The 18,908-nt window shown below is 39.4% G+C and overlaps 1 protein-coding gene across 1 annotated transcript; it reads left to right on the plus strand.

The window, feature by feature from the left end:
- The first annotated feature begins 3,637 nt into the window (after window positions 1-3,637).
- LOC116968767 (lens fiber major intrinsic protein-like) lies at window positions 3,638-13,895 on the plus strand. Its single transcript, XM_033015587.1, has 4 exons — window positions 3,638-4,119; window positions 9,929-10,093; window positions 11,378-11,458; window positions 13,274-13,895. Exons 1-4 carry the CDS (start codon window positions 3,760-3,762, stop codon window positions 13,457-13,459), a joined length of 792 nt encoding a protein of 263 aa, XP_032871478.1. The 5' UTR covers window positions 3,638-3,759; the 3' UTR covers window positions 13,460-13,895.
- Window positions 13,896-18,908: the final 5,013 nt, after the last annotated feature.

Consider the following 18,908-nt stretch of genomic DNA (forward strand, 5'->3'; position numbering starts at 1 on the left):
TTACAGAGGAATGGCAGCAAATTTGTTTCAGGGAGTTGGAGTTAAATACTCCAGGTTTCTTAGAATTTAGAAGGAGTAGACAAACTTGTAAAAGGGATCAGGACGACCTGGTAACACAGGATAAACCTGCGAGAAATAAACTTGGCCCAGAAGAATGGATAATGGAATCTCTATGGGTGGATAATATTGGACTAAAAATACTGATTGGAGAGGAATACAGAAACAACAAAATTAGAGAGAAGACTAATCAAAAAATAGGAATAGCTGCTTTCAAAGGTAAAACAAGATTGGGGGGGACACTAAATCCCATATAGATTTGCCAAACCAAATTGGCAAAAGTAGTTTGGAGAATGTGATGTGAGAATGTTGTCAGGACAGTTTTTAGGACAATGCATCTTAGAACTAGTTCGTGAATAAGTTGTCTTAGACTTTATTTCATATGGTTAAGATAGGATTAATCAATAATTTCACACGCTGCAAAAGTGAAGGCAATATGACATAATGTTATAAATACTTCAAGAGAGATAAAGGTCAGTCAAAAACTAGAGTTCTAACTTTAAATAAAGTCAACCACATAAACGTGGGGTGCATTAGCTAAGGTATATTTGGAAACTAGATTAAAAGTTTTGCTTGAAGATTAATAATGGTTTTTTTTAACTTCTCCATTGAAGAATTTAAAATTCCACAAGACAAGTGATCCATCAAAGGTAACTTTGGAGGTTAAAGATAGCATTGTTAAATGAAAATATTTATAATGTTGCCAAATCAAAACACTCACATAGAGAGAAAAAATAGACAATGAGATTAAGTTAACAAGAAATATAAAAAGACTGCAAGAGCTTCCACATCTATATAGAGACATAAACTGAGCCATTCTATCAACTACTAGAGAGCGGTCCTGAGTTACTATCTACCTCACTGGAGACCCTCGGATTATCTTTGATCAGACTTTGCTGGACTTTATCTTGCACTAAACGTTATTCCCTTTATCATATATCTGTACACTGTGGATGGCTTGATGGTAATCATGTATAGTCTTTCCCCTGACTGGTTAGCACGCAACAAAAGCTTTTCGCTGTACCTCGCTGCACGTGGCAATAAACTAAACTGAACAAACTAATGCCACAACAATTCAGCGGCAAAAATAGAAGTCTGCCTAAAGAGACTACTAACAGGAGAAATGGTTGGGAAGAAAAGAAATGACTGATGCATAAGGTAGACAAAAATGCTGGAGAAACTCAGCGGGTGAGGCAGCATCTATGGAGTGAAGAAAATAGGCAACGTTTCGGGTCGAAACCCTTCTTCAGACTGATGTGAGGGTGGGGGGGGGGGGAGAAGAAAGGAAGAGGAGCCAGTGGGCTGAGGGAGGAGACAGTGAGAACTAACTGAAATTAGAGAAGTCAATGTTCATAACGCTGGGGTGCAAACTGCCCAAGCGAAATATGAGGTACTGTTCCTCCAATTTACGGTGGTCCTCACTCTGGCCGTGGAGGAGGCCCAGGACAGAAAGGTTGGATTCGGAATGGGAGGGGAAGTTGAAGTGCTGAGCCACCGGGAGATCAGGTTGGTTATTGCGAACCGAGCGGAGGTGTTCGGCGAAGCGATCGCCAAGCCTACGCTTGGTCTCACCGATATAGGAAAGAAGACATGTAGATGACTGATGCATAAATCATTATTTAAATCAGCTTCACTGCAGAAGAAACAATAATTGAGGGTCTAGTGACAGCAAGAAACGTTAAATCGTCAAGGTGACTAAAACCAGATTAACTAGACCTGGAGACCTGCATCTAATTTAACAAGGATGTTCATCGCAGGGTAGATAAAAGAGAACTAGTAGATGTGGTATATCTAGGTTGTCAAAATGAATTTGATAAGATACCATACAGATTGTTACTTAAAATGAGGGCTCAGGGGGTTGAGGTTAAGATGGTAATATGCTTCGAGGATTGATTACAGGATGAAAAGCAAGGAATGGGAATAGGTAGGAAAGACACAAAGCACTGGAGAAACTTGGGCAGCATCCCTGGAGAACATTGATAGGCAGCGTTCCAGGTCAGGACCATTTTCGAGGAATACATAGGTTGCTTTCAAATGGACAAATTGTAATTATTGAAGTGCTGAAGATGTCTCCCCTTGGCCTTCAAATATTCACAATTTATATACTGACTGTTAAACAAAAAGACTGCAATAAATGGTGAAAATGCTGCTCGTGCACCCCATTGGGCTGGAAAAGGTGCAGAGAAGGTCAGGCAGCACCAACGGAAAGAGAACCAGCTTACTGTTTCAGGTTGAAGACCCTATGTCAGACGTGAAACATCAACTCGGTTTCACTTCCCACAGACGCTGCCTGACCTATTACGCATTTTCCAGTATTTTCTGGGTTTTTTTAATTTCAGATTTCCAGCACCTGCAGTTTTGTTTTTCATTTCCGTTACCTGAGGAGTTGTAAATGGAACTGAACATTGTGCAAACTTCAGGGAACATCCCCACTTCTGGCCTTGTGAAGGAAGTAGCTGGAGATGGTCGAACCTCGGAATCATGGCCTAGATCCAACATGATTTGCCTCCAACCCACAGCCATTTCAAGTCTAAAATGGTGCAGAAAGGGTGAAAAAACAATAGGTTTCTGTGGATCAATACTTCTCACATTCCTACATTTCACCCACAATCTCCACTTCCTGGAACAGCGTGTGTCTCGTCTTTTATCTTGAGCATACACATAACATTACGTTGCTCTTTTTATTATAGTTCCTCCCCTATCTTGTTCCCAGCTTCTTTTAGTATGCATGGGTGGAATCTTGGAATTTTATCCTCATTGTGTGCCCAATTTATCAACCTTCTTTCAACTAAAATGTTTTGACGTGTTCTAATATCTTCAAATGCCCTGTCCATTTTGTTTATTCGCTGGTGCAAGCCGAGACTAAGCACTAAGCCACCTCATTCATCTTATTTGTGAGTTCATCTTGTCCCTATCTTAATTGGACCCGAAGTGCTGGTGTAACTCAGCGAGTCGGATAGCATCTCTGGAGAACATGGATAGGTGACGTTTTGGATCGGGACCCTTCTTCAAACTAGTTCGTTACTCCAGCACTTTGTGCCCTTTTGTGTACATGTTCTCCAGAGGTGCTTAAGAAGGAACTGCAGATGCTGGAAAATCGAAGGTAGACAAAAATGCTGGAGAAACTCAGCGGGTGCAGCAGCATCTATGGAGCGAAGGAAATAGGCAACGTTTCGTCCCGAAACGTTGCCTATTTCCTTCGCTCCATAGATGCTGCCTGACCCGCTGAGTTACTCCAGCACTTTGTGTCCTTTCGTGTAAACCAGCATCTGCAGCCCCTTGTTTCTGCACCATCCCTATCTTGATTGCTCTTTCGTGATTTAGACGACGGCAGAAGACCTTCCTATTTATTTTTGGATTTGTCGATTTAATTTGTGATGTTCCACGATCTGTTCGCGCATTTTTGCAGAGTTCCTGAGTTCGTGGTCCACTTGCAGGCCGGGGGGGGGGGGGGGGGGGGGGGGGGGTGGTGGAAGCGGCAAGTAATGAGAATATGGTTCGGGATGAAAGAGTTAAATGCAATGACAAACTAGCCAGGTCCCTCCCCCAGATAATGTTGTCAGATTCAGAGTCCCCTATAAATACTTCATTCTGTGCAATTAAAATTGGGGAAAACGTTTGAGGAGCCGGGAGACAATTTCATCCTTTGTTTTTTCATTTTCTGTTATTTTGTACTAGTCTGCTTTTTCGAAGACCGGGAAGATGTGGGAGTTGAAATCCATCGCGTTCTGGAGGGCAGTGTTTGCAGAGTTTTTTGCCACCATGCTCTTCGTGTTTTTTGGACTGGGCTTTACGATGCGATGGTCTCCGGGCCCCGTGAACGTGCTGCTGGTGTCTCTGGGTTTTGGCTTTGTCCTGGCTGCCCTGGTGCAGGCGGTGGGACATGTCAGCGGGGCGCACCTCAACCCGGCTGTCACCTTCGCTTACCTGCTGGGGGCGCAGCTGAGCATGTTCCGCTGTGTGATGTACATAGCAGCTCAGCTCCTGGGAGCGGTGGCGGGGGCAGCTGTGTTGTATGGGGTCACCCCTCCCACTGTACGGGGCAACCTAGGGCTCAACACGGTAAATATACTCACTGTTGGCAAAACTAGCAAGCTGTAAGAAGAGTTAAAATGTGAACTGGTACAAGCTTAACACCTCGTTTTGAAAAAAAAAAACAATATTAAAGTTTGAAGCAATATGGTAAATGTCCTGGAAAATCAAAAATAGTGCAAAAATAGTAACAAAGACAATTAATTGGTAAATGCAACGAGTGTGAAGGCAGAAAGTCCGAAAATGTAACTTAACGTTTGTGATATAAAATATATTTGAGATGGGTTGAAGTGACATTAACACATTTTAAAAAGTGATGATTCGGAAATTATTTAAGACTGTTCCAAATTCTAATACCGTCTAAACTCTGGGACTTAAACATTTACCCAAAGTTAAGAGTCCGAATTGAACGAAGAATTGAATCATATTATTTTCGCTGGGAATTAAATGGGTTAAAATAAAAGCCGGTGTTCAAAGAATATAAATCACTTCAAATTGAAGTTTCCCGTATCACGAAATATTATTTAAAAAACGGTCTGTCAAAAAGCAGATCTGATTCTTTTAGACTTTAAAACTTGTGTATACAACTACAGATTGGTTGGAAGTATTCTTAAAATAATTTTCAATAGTTTATTCCACGAGCCATATATTTTGAAACATCAGGACATAGAGTTCGTAGAATTGAAATTGTGGAGATAACAACGTGGACTATATAGTTAACGAGAGTCTGTTAGGTTTTATCTCGTTTAGTGTTTCGCGTGTCTTTCGGGGGAAAGGGCGTAATATTTCTGAAAACTGCTTTTCAAAACTTTCTGAGGACGCCTCAAAGGTTCGAGTTTGCACATAATGGTGCAAATGCCAACCTTTCTCTCCAGCCCAACGCGAGGAAGGTAGGAACACCGTCACGATGCTCGCTTTAGTTTCCTTCGCTCCATAGATGCTGCTGCACCCGCTGAGTTTCTCCAGCATTTTTGTCTACCTTCGATTTTCCAGCATCTATGGAGCGAGGGTAGGCGTTTGTATCAATTGTTTTGTAAAGCAAGATCTGGCGAATTCCGAAAGTTTTTGTTGATTTCGTTTGATTAGATCTGAACTGAATATTTATCTGGATAATCCAAAACGGCAGATTCCCCGCCCGTTCACAGGATACCAACATCATAGGATTTCAAGCGAAGAATCGCGTAAAGGGAGAGTTAATTTCTATTTTAATGCATGTCCAACTTTTAAAAAGTGGCGTGGTTTTATTTGTGTTATCACTCTTATCTTGACCGTTGTTTTTAATGTGATTCGAAAGTTCTGTGTGCTAAATCTATAAATTCTATAAGATTTTTAATCTATAAAATCTATCAGGCTTTTAGAAATGGCCTTTGATTGATTGACGAGCGGCCACATTCCGGAAAATAAAACTGGCAAACAAATTAAATTCCACTTGCAAGCAGCGCTCTAGTCTATTGTAAGCGCGTCTCCGTTTCGCTGTCAATTGTGCCCAGCGCTATTCCCAGTGTAATCTGTACTCTGGGGCCACTTTCTCAGCAACGTGGCCGGCGGGCGACAAGAGGGTAGGAGGGGCGCGAACACTGATCCGGCTGCTCTTTGGGCAATGTCGCTACACGCAAGCTAACAAAGCGGGCCAAGCGGTCACTGGCACTGTTATTAGTGTGGTCTCGCTGCGCGCAAAACACCATGAGAAGCAAACTGGGTCATCGATCCTGCAGTTCTGTGCGCAAAGCATCAAAAACGCACTGAGGCGCAGAACAACGCAATGTTGCTCCTACTATGCGCAAAACATCGCCAAACATGGATAGAACAGGTTTGGAGGGATATGGGCCAAATGCTGGCAGGTGGGACGAGTGTAGCTGGGACATGTTGGCCGGTGTGGGCGAGTTGGGCCGAAGGTCCTGTTTCCACACTGTATCACTCTATGACCCTCTGCTTAAAACAGTTGTTGGATCTTGCTGTGCGCAAATGACCACCAAAGCAGACTAGGCAATCACTGATGCTTGTGACAGATTGCTGTGCCAATAACATCGCCAGAGCAGACTAGGTGGCCGAGATTGTCCTTTTATTGTGATCTTGCGGTGCGCAAACACCACCAAAGCAGAATAAATGGCCCAAATTACATTTTAACTGGAGTCCTGCTGTGCGCAAAACATCACTAAGATGGACTAGGTGTCCACTAATTCAATTTTCTTGTGACATTTTGCTGTGCGCAAAACATTTCCAGAGCAGGCTAGCTGGCCGTAATTATATTTTATCTGGGATCTTGCTGTGTGCAAAGCATCGCCAAGATGGACTAAGTGTCCATTCAATGTCTGCTATTTTCCTGGCATTTTGCTGAGCGCAAAATCACTGCCAAAAGGCTAGTTGTTGTTCGTGGGATCTTGCGCTATGCGTAAACATACCCAAGCAGAATAGCCTGTCATTGGCCGAACGCCCACTGCACAAAACACTGCCCAAACACATGATCTCATGTGGAATAATCTGCGCTGCTTGTCATTAAATGTAGCACCTTGTCTGCAAATCATGGTCAGAGAATCATCTGCTCACTGAGTTATTGCTAATTTTGGGATATTTCTATGTGTGCAAAACTAAAACCAATCAAGAGATAATTGTGTTGGAAGGAACTGCAGATGCTGGTTTCCACCGAGGATAGACACAAAATACTGGAGTAACTCATAATTGATGTCATGCCGGATTCAACATTGCCTTGAAACAAGCCGGGCATTGTTCTTCCTGCTTTCTGCAAGAACTCTGCTGTGCACAATATATTGGCAAAGACCATTGCTTGTTCGTTGACCTTTTTGTTCTTTGTGGAATCAAGTAGAAACGCGATGTTACATTTATCTAACGTTGATTGAATTCGGAATGCTTTGTTGTATCTTAAGCATTTTGAGATTCGTTGAAAGGCATGATCATGTAGACACAAAGAACTGTGGTTGTTGGTTTATATATTTTTTTAAAACACAAAGTGCATGATAAGATGGGATACATTCTAGTAGCGCTTTAAAAGAAAGCAGTTCACTCATAACAAGCACTATGTCTATGAAACGTTGCCATGTTTCTACCAAAGCTTTGCATGTGCAGGTTTTGAATCTTTTCTGGCTACTAGGAACAATGGCTGAAGTTCGCCCCCTTCTCTACTCCCAAGGATACTCCCTATATACAAACATTAACATTTCTTTGAATGACTACCTCAACTTCAGGTAATGGTAACACACCACAACTAGTCCTCCAAGAACTAAGTGAATGTATAATGCCCTACTAGTCTGTGAATAACCAAAACCATTAGCCAGGACTGCACTTTATAAGCTAGCACGTACCTTCCTAGGATTAAATATACATTTAGCCACAAGCCCACCATGGAGTAGATGCAAAATTCAGTATTTGCTTGACAAGGTTAAGTTGTATATTTTACTGTATTATTGTACTTTACTATATACTACGTCGGATCTACATACAATCTATTGACATAGCTTTGGACACTTTCCAAAATATCACGGAAAAGTAATTGAAATGCATTTTCTACCAAAGAATACACACAGTTCAGCGCAAATTAGATGCAGTGACATTTAATGGTCAATCTTCTCAAAAGTACTACTAATCTCAAAAGTTAAAATGGTGACACATTAAGAATACTGTTGGTTTAGTTTTAGGCATAAGCTGCAGACTGAGATAATACATAAGAAATATATTTTGCCTTTCTAAGCAAGATGCATCAATTGCTGAGTTAGAACATAGGACGGTACACTTTGCTTTTGACTGTGTGGCATCATGATGCATTCAGATTAATATTGTTTGAGTTAGGTATTCTGGAAGAACCGTCCCACATGCTCAAGCAAGGCCCATCTACCTGTTCTGGTATTACAAGTGTGCTTTGTAGCTCCCATGAGGTCCCACATTCTACAAAACTTTCTCAGACAACTTCATCACAAGCAGATTAACGAGTCATTCATCGCGTTGGTGTTTGTGGGATTTTGGCGTATACAGTTTCCTACAAGACAACTGCACATTTCAAAGTAGCTCACTCAGCTTGATATTATTTGAGCAATATAATGAACTAGTCTTATTTTCATATTTGTTTGAATCATTTTGTATTTCCAATTCAACCTGGCATTGATGTATTCCACTGCAAACTTCGTAAACCATAGAAACTCATTTGTTTGGGTAAACTGTTTTAATGATAGGGAGTAAAATGTTTTGCACATCAGCTGTGAACACCAGGCAATAAAAAACATGGACAAGTCAAATGCCTCTGGCTTAAAGCAGCATAAGGTGGCTGCATGATGCATGCACACTATGGATAAGAGCTTATGCTAGACGCAAGTGTTAATGTTGATAGACTGTACAATAGTGTGTATGTGGAATGGGAGAACCACATATTTGAATGATTGATTTTTTAGACTATCTTTTTTCTCCCAAGCAATAAATAGTGATTTTTTTTGTCTCAGTTGTAAAAACGTCATGTCGTAAAACGCACAAGAATGAAAAATGAAGAATTAGATTCGCAAGGACATTTATATGTTGTACAATGTGAAATATTTTGCATATATGTGCAGAAGACAAGTATACTTCCTAATTTTTGGAAAATGCATAGGCAGTCGTGACTAAGATTTCACGAAGAATAGATACTTAAAAATAGTAAAAGTAATAGTTAAATTTAGCTAAAATCCATCGTTGATATAATTTAATTATAGAATGTTAAAAGTTTCCTACATGCTGAACAAAGCCCCAGCTTTTCATGTAATACATTAATCCAATATTGAGTTCACAGGCGTAGATATTGACAGTTGTGGAGGAAAGTCATAATTCAACTCTTTTCCCAGTGGGAGGTAGGTTAAAACAATATTTATAAAATATTTGCCTTTGTTCTAAATTTAGCTTTCTGAAATCATGACTCATTGCAGATTATTGGCCATCCTACTTGAAGCACTCTCAATCTAATTCCACATGAATATAGCTTCATGTCTCTGAACTACACTTATGCAGGAATGAACTGCAGATGCTGGTTTACACCAAAGACAGACACAAAAAGCTAGAGTAACTCAATGGGACAGGCAGCATCTCTGGAGAGAAGGAATGGGTGACGTTTCGGGTCGAGACCCTTCCCGAAACGTCACCCATTCCTTCTCTCCAGAGATGCTGCCTGTCCCGCTGAGTTACTCCAGCATTTTGTGTCTATCTACACTTAATTAAGAATTAGTTGCTATTCTCAAAAGGCAATGCAAAACCATTGTATGGAAAATTGAAGCACTTGAACGTTAAGGCCTACTGTTGGGCAAAGTAGAGATAGCTTTGGTTTACTCCAATATTTTATAGTTTCAAAACTGGAGCAACCCCATTCTCCATTAAGCAAAGAAATCACAAAACTGATGAACACTAAAACGCAAAGGAAATCTTTCAGCCTTTATGCTCATTGCTTGCTCCTACCTATTGGGTATTTGATTCACAAAGGAAAGGTGGAAATGAGATTTAACGGAGATTAAGGGGAATAAAATAGTGACTTTTACTCCTCTGATCAGGTTGAGGTTTTTCAATTAATTGATTGCCAAGTTCCTGAAGGAATTACACAATATTGGTCCCTCACAAAGCAAGTGTGCACTGTTTTAAGTCGTGTAGCATTCTGTGAACATTAAGAATCCATGGTCTAAGAAGGCATTCAAACATAAGTATAAACTCAGACCTAGAGGATTGTACAATCTCAGAGTAATGTCATTTGTTGATAGCAGGCAAATATATCCCGTGAAACGCCGATAAATACACCATTTTACATTCATTTCTGGTCTTTTCTATTTGCAGGTCTTTGCCATTTCTAATAGTGATGTTTTGTTTCATTCTTTAGCTGCATGCTGGAGTGGGTATTGGCCAGGGCACGGCTGTAGAGATATTCCTTACTCTTCAGTTTGTCCTCTGTATTTTTGCCACAACAGACATTCGCAGAAATGGATTCATGGGCTCAGCAGCCGTGATCATTGGCTTTTCACTCACTGTGGGTCACTTCTTTGGGGTAAGTCTGCAAATTTCTATCCCATTTGCCAAAGCGTTAGATGTGGAACATATCCTCGGCTCTGGACTCAAAGGTAAAAAGCACTGTTCCAACAGATACGTTGCAAAATGCAACTCTCTGTGGTGCTGCCGCTAAACATTGCTAAACAGGTATTTTTAGCAATTCTGCTAAATTGCTAATTCAATCCAAAATGATAATTACCCTTGGAAGAGTCCATGCCATTGTGAAAAGCATGAGGGTTGATTTTCAGCCAGTTGAATTGGCATTCATGCGATCTTTGCCACCTTGTTATGAATCCAACTCCACTCCTGTGGACCAAGCAACTGAACCATCCTACCATCAACTAGAGAGCAGGCCTGGGCTACCATCTACCTCATTGGAGACCCTTGGACTATCTTTAATTGGACTTTACCTTGCACTAAATGTTATTCCCTTGATCTTGTAATATAACACCAAAATTGCTTCAATTACCACACATAAACCGAATCCTTCAAGTAACCATGGGCATGTGGGCATGTATTGTCTTTCTGCTGAATGGGTTGCACGCAACAAAAAAGCTTTTCACTGCGCCTCGGTACAAGTGAAAATAAACTAAACTGAACTAGGAAATGAGATAAACAAATGGTTTGTTTTGCACAACCTCCTTCTGTGTTGTAAATTTGTGACTCATTCTGTATTGAGAGCTGCACACCATGTCTAAAGCACTTACCCCTTCTGGCAAATCAGCCCCCTAGAGATCCTTAAATATAACTAGGATCCAAATTTGAAGTTTGGGTGCTGACTGCTTGGCATAAATGGAGGGCAAGATTTGGCCAGTTCCATGGGTGATGGAAGAGAAGAGGCTATGCAAAGGTAAGGTCTGAATTATTTTTGAGGGCTTCTGGTGCCCACAACAATAATCTGGGCTACTGATGCCCACCCGGTCCAGTCCGCCCCCTGTAGCTGGCTCAACTGCTGCCAGGTGTGGATGGTTTTGCTTTTAAATCTGGTGGGCTGCTGGGATGGCTGGTTGAGGTTATTTTTGCAGCTCTCCTGGTGAATATATTTGAAGCCCGAGTCTCAGAAACACAATCCGAAAAGTCATTTGCGATCCTGTGTGACTAATTAGCAAATGTTTTTATGTTCTTTCATATTTTCTTGCATAGTATTGATGATTGACAGGAGTTTAAACTCAGGGCTCTTAATACTCAAGTAGTGATGAATGGCAATTAGTACCTTTCCTTCTTGTAAACTGACCATTGAAACTTTTTTGACATATAATTATCTCTCCACTGTTTTCTCCAGCTTTATTACACGGGGTGTGGAATGAATCCAGCCAGGTCCTTTGCACCAGCGGTACTCACTAGGAATTTCAAAAATCACTGGGTAAGCACAAACTGATTTTGACTAAAACAGAGTGAGCAACTGAACAAATTGCTTCATTTTTTAAAATATTAAAGATCTTGTAATTATACACCAAAATTGCTTCAATCACCACACATAAACACAATCCTTCAAGTAACTATGGGCATTTTCGTATGCCAAGGATTTTGTATAATTAGTTACTGGCTGATCACCTAATTTACAGAGAAAGGTTGAACAAGTTAGGTCTTTATTCTTTGGAGCGCAGAAGGTTAAGGGGGGACTTGATAGAGGTCTTTAAAATGATGAGAGGGATAGACAGAGTTGACGTGGATAAGCTTTTTCCATTGAGAGCAGGGAAGATTCAAACAAGAGGACATGACTTCAGAATTAAGGGACAAATGTTTAGGGGTAACATGAGGGGGAACTTTTTTACTCAGAGTGGTAGCTGTGTGGAATGAGCTTCCAGTGGAAGTGGTGGAGGCAGGATCGATTTTATCATTTAAAAATAAATTGGATAGGTATATGGACGGGAAAGGAATGGAGGGTTATGGTCTGAGTGCTGGTAGATGGGACTATGTGTTCGGTACGGACTAGAAGGGCTGAGATGGCCTGTTTCCGTGCTGTAATTGTTATATGGTTATATGATCGAAGGATTCTTCAAATACAGCTAAACAAATTCAACTACACTGGGAACAACATGTGCACTTCATGAGGGTTTGTCTGATCATATATTCTGTTTAATTTGAAGCACTTTCAAAAGGTTAAAAATTGTCTGTAATTTTTGAAGAGGATCTGTCGAATCAGAACACTGTAGTTACACCACCTGTATAATGTAAACAAAATTCAGAAGTTCTGCTAAGCTTGTATATTCTAATTAGGAGTAAGATTTTCCTGTTTTAAATATAACATGTATTTTATGCACCCCCTTGATTGTGAGTAATCTGAATAATAAAAGTAACTTGTGCAGGAAAAAGTAAATGAGATTATACATAAAGTTCTGATTTATGACATCAAGTTCTAAAGCACATTACAGCCAACAAAGTAGTTTTAAAGAGTATTTATGTTTATATGATAGGAAATTAAGTAGGCCATTACACACTGCAAGCTCCCATAAATGTCAAAGTGATAAGGATAAGACATTGGTTTATAGTGACACTGAAACTGGCCTGGCCATCTGGGATAAAACTACTTTCTGTGTTTAAAAATCATGTGGCCTTTCACACCTACCTTGGAGAGCAGATGTGGCTTCATCTGTTCCCTCAGGTGGATGTCTCACCCAAAAGACACCTTCAACAGTGCAGCACTTCCTCATGTACTGCACTGGAGCACCATCTAAGAATCGAGAGTGGGACCTAACCCACAATTATTTTGTTCAGCGGCAAGGCTGCTACTAACTGAGACCCTATTAAGAGCTGGTAAAAATAGATGTTTTGATAACCTCAGGATCTGGCTCATTTGTGATGCTGCCCTGATGAAATTGCCAGATTGTCCAGATTCATGCTTTGATAGTCACGGGTGAAGTTCGGATGGGATGTTAGGACCTATGGCACCATGCCCTGGCTCAGTCACAAGACTTAGGAAAGTAAAACAATTGAGGGGATTGTATCCACCTATCACTTGCCAGGCTTTGTTTTGCCCCCTCCTCTCTTCCAGCTATCTCCCTCACACCACAATCAGACTGAAGAAGGAACCCAACCTGAAACATCGCCTCTCCACAGATGCTGCTTGACCCGCTGAGTTCTTCCAGCACTTTGTGTCTTCATTTGGGGGAATGCTCATTTCTAATCAGTTATCACTATTTTGTATCTGAACTACGTTATTTCTGTATCTTTGCAGGTATACTGGGTGGGCCCTCTGATAGGAGGTGCTATTGCAGCTTTGGTGTACGATTTCATCCTGTTCCCCAGGATGAGAGGCCTCTCGGAGAGATTGGCTATTCTTAAAGGAGCTCATCCCCCAGAAGCAGAGGGGCAGCAGGAACCCCGGAGTGATCCCATTGAACTCAAAACTCAAGCCTTATAAGAGTAGTTGTCTTTTTAAAGAAAGGGGTTTACAACACAAGAACTATCCTATCATCACGAAGTGACATTGTGAAATTTACTGTGTTGTTACTGAAGGTGTGCTTGAAAGAATATGAATGCTGTTAATGTCCCTGAGCAGGGAATTATAGAACAGAGGGTATATCTAAATTACTGTACAGACAGGAAGCTATCAGGAAAAAAAAGGCAAATGGAGATAAATTACTTGGCTTTTTTCAATATTTTAATATTCTTCAAATTCAGGGTTTGAATGTTAGAATTCACTCATTAATTGGAAAAAAAAATCCCCATGAGCTTACTTAATTATTAATCATATTTTACAACAGTTACATAAAATGTATAACCTGCTGTTTTTAAAATGCTTGCTAATTGCAAATGCTTTAAGAATAATATAATGGGTTGTTTTGATGGGACAAAAATGTGTTTGGTTTTTTTTTAAAGTTCTTTAAGTTCATGAAAAACATAAGCAAGTTTACATTTTACAGCAGTGAATTTTTAATCTAGCTGCTTAAATCTACCTTTTCTGAAGTAGGATGGATTTTTGTCGTTCTTAAAACTTCCTTTTTTTTAAAAACTGCTCCCCATACCATCACCCACCCTACACTCTCACTACACAACTCCTCAAAATAAATTGGAAGTTTACTTTGAAAAATTGTGAAATAAGAAAGTGCCATCATGGGGGACTTTACTGGAAATCTTATTTTGTAGCCAATAGATCTTATCACAGATCGTGTTTGGTCACGCAGCAAAGTTTAAAACCCTACCCTGCCACTCCAAATAGTATATAATATTTCCATAATCTTTGTAATCTTTTTCACATGATCCCAAACCAGCAACATAATGGCACTTTCAAAATATGTATACATAGATTAAATTGTCGTTCAAGACAATTTAACTCTTTTAAGATGACTATATCAATGAGCAAATTGATTTTGTCACAAAGGACAATCATCAGCAGAATGAAAATTTGTACACACAACTGATCATTATCATCCTTTTATTTTGCAAAATAAATGCTAGAATATTCAGCAATTTAATTTTTTAATTAGTTTGGATTCACTTCATATTTTTGCCTTGCCCACACACAAGCTGATTTTGGGTACATGCCCTTCTTTACGATTGTTGCATCGCATTTTAGATTTGCAAGTATCTGAAATTTCAATAGTATTTTTTATAAAGACGTAGAATAACATTTTATTGTACAGGTGCTAGCGTTTTTTTTCCCCACAAAACATGTTGCAGAACTTGCCTGAAAAGGGAAAAATAGTTGTCCAATAAACCTGTGTGGAAAATGCAACACTGGTCCTTAATTTTCACATAACATCTAAAGCCCTCTTGCTAGTCTCAGTAACTCGGCACTCTTCATTTATTAGCGAGGAACAAAGACGCAGAAGGAAATAATATAATTTTGAAGATTTATCAGTTGGCATAATAATTTGCATTTTGAGAATTTGAAAGGCTTAAGCCACATCTTTGATGGTTTTTGATGCCTCATCAAACTCTACAAACCAGAATTTCACAAGAACAAGTTCTGAATGTTCACGAGAAGATATTTGTGGTTTTGCCATGTAATCTTTTGAAAACATCATATTTTAAACTAAGTTCAGGAAATCTGCCAACAATCCTTTATTATTCATTTCTAGGGTTGTCTGAGTCTTCCACTCAGTGTACATAAAAACAGTGGCAGCAGTAACAATCATTCTTCGAGATTTTTCTACTTTGCTGCATAAAACACTTAAGTCGGCGAACAATTTTGGTGGGAAGAAAAGCAGAGTTCTGTTTCTTAATTTATTTTCTGTTGACCCTTTTTATTGTAATCTCTAAACTAAAACTCAACTTGCTTAGAAAATCCAATGGTCCCAATGCTGATATTGTGAGGAATAGTGGAGCAATGGGCTCACAAAACATGAGAGTTGCAACTCCCAATCCACACTAGCATACAAATACAGCACTGGGTAAATTCTGTCCATTTCCTGTCGAAGCTGCTACAAATGATTATTAGATTATTCAAATATTAGCTTCTTGAAAGATGAAGGGATGTATGAATATTTCTACCTCACGAAGTTAATCACTAGGACATCCACTGGTAGCACCCACAAAATGAGCACAGACCTTGTCGATCACATGGCTGCAGTAAAAACAGCATGAGGCAGAAGGAAGAGGAAAAGGTACAAAAAATAAAATAGCTGTGATTTAATAACAATAAATGAACTGAAAGAATAATGTCCGTTTTGCACTCTGCATTGTGCTAAGCCTAATATTATAAATTCTACTGATTTGACAATTTATTCCTTATTGTGAATTCCTTCGATTGCAGTGAATGGTAACTGGAACACAAAATAATTAGGGGAATATTCCAATAGCATTTAGTTAATGAAGATTACTGTAAATGATTTCCCTGTAACAAACCTCTGGATTTGTACACATGGATTTTTTTTTTTTACAAGGTGTGTGGGATTTATGCTTTGTGGTGAAGTTTTTGGAAATTGATTTTAGAAGGAAGAATACTGCCCCAATTTGTTTTGGAATGGAAGTTCCCCCTCACATCCCTCTCCCCGTCACCTGAAATAAAGTGTTCATTTAACATTGCCACCAGTACTAGGATCAGTTCTTGTATTCAAGGGCAAACAGTTTGGACTTTTTTGCCCCGTTAAAAGCAACTTCTTGTGTGTAATCACTTTGGTCTTTTCAAGCACATTTTTTTTTTTGAATTGGGAGTGATGCTACAGTTGTTAAAGTAGTGCATCTTTGTGGTATTGTTCAGGCATTATATTTTGAATAAAATAAATTTTGAAAAGTGACACAGCATTATTTCAGTGAAAGTTTAAATGGGTTGTCGTTGCATTTGATAAAATTCATGGCACATCAAATGGAAGTAGACTTAAAATGGCAAAACTCTGTTCATTCTTAAAATATTTTAATGTAATTTAGAATGCAGGTGGCCTCCTTACCTCAAACTTTGCACGGAATTGACATTAGTGCAAGTCAGTCATTTGAATTCTCTGAATTGTTCAGTGCTTAAATTTCCCCTTTTATAATCTTTGTACCACTATAATTATTTTTGTGCCTTCTCAAGCAAGATGCCAAAGGAGACAGAAGCCTCTGGGAAACAGACTTGCTGAAATTGTCATGGGTGACATACTAAAGGTGGTGAATGGGATGCTGCTGTGATACTTTCACATCCAACCCATCACTCGGGAAATAAAATTGGCAGTTAATTCAATTGTGTTGTTTTTTTTAATTTGAAACTTTATTAAATTTAAGGCCAAGTTAAATTTACCATATGAGATTTTTGAGTTTTTTTTTAATTTGTTAATTGTCTGCTTTAAAATAAAATGTGCTCAGACACACGGCACATGATTGCTAAAGCACTTTGTGACCAAAATGAATTCACTTCTACAAGTTACAGAAACACAATACCAACGCCCTATCTGCACACACAAGTATGTACGTGCTAGACTTTACAATATATACTTTATGTACTCTTTGGTTGTTATAATAGGTTAATGTAAAGGTTCAATTTACCTTCATGTTTACCAGTGTTTGTAACTTGGCGAGATCAACAAAGACAAAGGAAAAATAATAAATCCTACACAAATTGAATTGTGACAAATTTCCTCTCATGCCAAATGGACAAGTGACGTGATATGTATTTGGTCCGCTGTAGGTGGTAACCCACAATAAAAATCTACAATGGTTTTAACCAAAACCTAAAAGGATATTTATACGCACTAAACCGATTCTTTAATCCCTCATTTGGTCCTATGTTCTCCACAGCCTAAAATTTCACTAATAATAACTATTGCTGCTAATATTACTCTGTAATGACATACCTGTTGTGATGTCCTTTGGTTTTTGTCTTTCCTGAGCGATTCTTCAAGACAATACAATCAAGAAATAAGAATCAGTCCCCCTACCATGCACCAAAAGCATCCATAGCTCCAACACCTTGCTGAAGTAAAAAAATCACATGCCACTCATTTACAATTGTTTAAGAAGGAACTGCAGATGCTGGAAAATCGAAGGTAGACAAAAGTGCTGGAGAAACTCAGCGGGTGCAGCAGTATCTATGGAGCGAAGGAAATAAGCAACGTTTTGGGCCGAAACCCTTCTTCAGTTCTTCGCTCCATAGATGCTGCTGCACCCGCTGTGTTTCTCCAGCACTTTTGTCTGCACTCATTTACAACATCGCTCTGCTTAGCTCTGGTACCTCAATTTGAGTCAACATTAAAGGGATTCATATATATTTGTCAGTTTTGAGATGTTGTGGTGGGATCTTAAGTGAAACAAAGCTGACCAAGCTCAACCTAGTTTTCAGTCAGCACTTTCTTGACACACCTTCTAGCTTGTGGAAAGGTCTGGGGAGCCAATTGCCGTGAGATTCACAATGCCCGACCCACTCTAGTGTTCATGGTAATTTGGCGTAGCAGACTCATTTAAGTTTGCGGTCAGTGAACCGTAGGATGAAAATAGGGATCGCCATCAGCCACAAACATAAATGGGCCTGCCGCCTCAAGATACTGTGGGCACTAGTGTAGGTCAGGCATTGTCGACCCCAAGGCCACTAGAGTGGGTTAGACACTGAATTCTATGGCAAGTGACTTCCCAACTTTGTTGGGGAGAGTCATTGCCTGATTGTGCAGTGGGAACAAAGAATTGCCACTTATTAGTGCATATCTGAACTCTGTCTAGATCATGCTTTATCATAGGGTTTGTAAATGGAATTAAACATTGGTGTAATTCAAATATCCCCACTTCCAACCTTGTACTGGACAGAAGCTGAGGATCGTTGGGCTGAGAAAACTACAGAGGGACACCTACATCGATGAGGTGAAGCCGAGATAATTCACTGCCAACAACGATAACTATCTTCCTTCGTTGGGATGATTCAAACTAGTGGAGAATTTCCCCCTCAATTCTAGTACAATGTCTAAATTAACTGTTCAAAAACATTACCCATAGTCAACTGATCCTTCAACAACAGTGATGCTTCTTAAATTCTCAAAGGTGCGAATTTCAAAACATTTTACCCACCAATTATTTTAATGTGGAATTGAAAATAAATGAGAGGTCAATAGATGGTGCAAGCTAAAATTAAAATGTCCTTTATTGTTCTTCATTTGACAGCATTTCATACAAATAAGTGCAAATACTTTTATTTCCTTTTAAACAAAGCGTTTTCTTGGACTTAATTAAGATCTACCGCGCTGGAACCCAGCATCAATTGAAACATTAACCTACTGTTTAGAAGAATTTTCTAAAGGTAAATACATGTTTTAAAAACCTGTCAAACACAGCATAGCAAACAATATGTACAATATGTACATAATATTAATCCTATCAATTTATAAGATGATGCTGTTTGCAGCACTGGTTGTTCATTTTAATATCCTTAAATAGAACAAAGTATAAGAACATCAAAATCATCTGAG

Source organism: Amblyraja radiata, chromosome 46 (genome assembly GCF_010909765.2).
Source record: "Amblyraja radiata isolate CabotCenter1 chromosome 46, sAmbRad1.1.pri, whole genome shotgun sequence".
Lineage (NCBI taxonomy): Eukaryota > Metazoa > Chordata > Chondrichthyes > Rajiformes > Rajidae > Amblyraja > Amblyraja radiata.